Consider the following 2,256-nt stretch of genomic DNA (forward strand, 5'->3'; position numbering starts at 1 on the left):
GGCACCGCCTCACCCTCACACCTCTTCTCTCTGACTTGTCCTCTCTCTCTCTCTCTCTCTCTCTCTCTCTCTCTCTCTCTCTCTCTCTCTCTCGCCACCCTACCGATCCTTACAGCTCCTGCGGGTTCTCCTTCCCGTCCTCACGTGGATAATCCGGCACATCCTACCTGCAATCCCCTTGCGTAGTCTCGCCACATATGTCTCCCGTCCCAGAGAGAATCCTCCCCTCCCCCTCGCCCCTGTCCCCGCACCCGCACGGCCCGAGCCATCTCGACGGTAAACCTTAAGCCTTGGCGGTAACCCCCTCCTCCTGTTCTGCTTACAGACAACGACACGGTGCTCGTCGACCTCGGCGGGGACCTTCTGGACGACGAGGAGGTTTTCGTGCCTCTGACGTCCTCCGCGGCCGCGCCAACCGCCCCTCCTCCGGCGACGCCGACATCGCCGTCGCCGGCGCCGTCACCCGACCTGCAAGCCTCGGTGACGGCGTCGTCCGCGGGTGTCGCCGCGGACTTCGGTGCCCTGAACCGCCAGCCTCTCATCGGCGACCCGCCGACGCCACCGCCGACATCCCTCTCAGTGCAGGCAGCGGCGCCGCGGGCCGTCAACCCCTTCGCCTACAACGTGTCCTCGGTGCTGGAGGGCGGGCGCGCGGTGCCCACCTCCACGTCGCCCGCGCCCCAAATCGTGCCTATCGGTTTCATGCGGCGACCAGAGGGAAGGCCTGATGGTGGCGCGCAGGCGCAGCTGCCGCCGCCCGCCCTCAAAAAGCACATGCACTCGGCACAGGGCCACTTCGGGCCGTACTTCGAGGACGGCGCCGGGCCCCATAACATCACCACTCGGGTGGGCAGCACCGTCACCCTTAACTGCAGAGTGGGCATGCTGTCGGACAAGACGGTAAGTATCAACAATTTAATCACAAAACCGAACCTAAATGTGCTATATTGGTTTCCAGAGGATGGTTTATGGGGTATCTGCCTCTCGAAAAGGATATATTTAGGGAAGCATAGAAGACATTGCAGTTAACTTTGCCAGTGTTTTGTGTGGGCTGGTGGGCGGCACTCGTGCAGTCTGCAGCGGAGCGACTGCACTCCGCTCACTGTGCTCTCGCACGCGCTCGCTCGGCAAAAAACCAAAAGACCGATCGGATCGGATTACTGTGACGTCCATTCGGACTGATGAAAAATGCAGCGCGGACAAAAAGGTATATTTTGTGGCAAGAATCTGGGCAGCGTGGTCGAACGGGCGAACGGGCGGTGCCCCAGAGCCACGCCAGCCAGAGCGGTAGGGGAGGGGGCGCTTGTCGATTAGCTGGGCCCGCGGAGCGCGGCCAAATGTGGCGGACTCTCTTTTTCGAGTATTCCCCGGGCTGCGACTACAGTGATCGTTACAAATGCACCTCGTCTCCTGAACGACGCCCCTGAGAAGGTGTGGCTGGGAGGGCAACTGGGTCGTCGGGGTGGCCGGTCGGGAAGAGCTCGGCAGAGGTTGACAGGACCACGGGGCGCCCTCGACTCGCTCCTCCTCCTCAACCCTCCTGCTCTGAACGCGGCACTACTGTCTTGCAGCCGAGCATTGATAGAAACCGTTCGAGCGCCTAACCTACTTTGTTTGCCCTCAGCAGTGTCTGTGTGTGAGGGGTTCGTCCGTATTCTCCCCCCTTTTACAGAAAAAGAGCGTATCCGCACACTTGCTTGCACACACCCACACAGTCGCAGAAACCTTTTCACGCGCCCTACGAGGCATGCGGATCAAGAGACAATATTTGCATGGCGTGCACTTCCAGGGCATCAAAAGCGTCTTTCTACCTCGAGGAGATGGGGTGGAGCTCGGAGAAGTCGGAGGAGAGTAAGGGGGAGGGGGGCAGTAGAGGTTGATCCGCTACGCGCCACTCCGCGCAACCCGCGGTGCACACGAAAGCGAATTGGATTGCGGCAGCAGCTCGGGATGCAGCAGCGTGCTTCTCGATCCCGTGATGATTTTCTCCTTCATGCCACCGTGAGTGACTCCACCAGAAGATACTCTCCCTCCTCCCTCTCTGTCGTGTGTGCTGTGCGGCAACCCTTGGGATACGCGAACGGGTGGAGAAGTGGAGCAAATCCACGGCAGTTTATTTTCTCAGCCGCACGCTGACCGCCGCTCCTCGAGCAAGCCTGGCTTGATCCTGATCTGTACACAGCTATATGTTTTGAAATGTGCCTGACCGAGGAGGACCAAGAAAAACACATAATTTGCTCTCAGATCTTAATAAAA

The 2,256-nt window shown here is 59.8% G+C and overlaps 2 protein-coding genes across 6 annotated transcripts in view; one reads left to right on the plus strand and one right to left on the minus strand.

The window, feature by feature from the left end:
• LOC113207075 (microtubule-associated protein RP/EB family member 1) overlaps positions 1–2,256 on the minus strand; it is a 389,806-nt gene that overhangs the window by 358,435 nt on the left and 29,115 nt on the right. The gene's annotated exons all lie outside the window — the stretch shown is intronic.
• LOC113207082 (uncharacterized) overlaps positions 1–2,256 on the plus strand; it is a 58,484-nt gene that overhangs the window by 26,710 nt on the left and 29,518 nt on the right. Inside the window, exon 3 of the mRNA XM_052264470.1 lies at positions 326–900. Coding sequence (XP_052120430.1) covers positions 326–900 — 575 coding nt within the window. The remainder of the gene's footprint in view (positions 1–325; positions 901–2,256) is intronic.

The sequence above is a fragment of the Frankliniella occidentalis genome, unplaced genomic scaffold (genome assembly GCF_000697945.3).
Source record: "Frankliniella occidentalis isolate FOCC.00 unplaced genomic scaffold, Focc_3.1 Scaffold19, whole genome shotgun sequence".
NCBI lineage: Eukaryota > Metazoa > Arthropoda > Insecta > Thysanoptera > Thripidae > Frankliniella > Frankliniella occidentalis.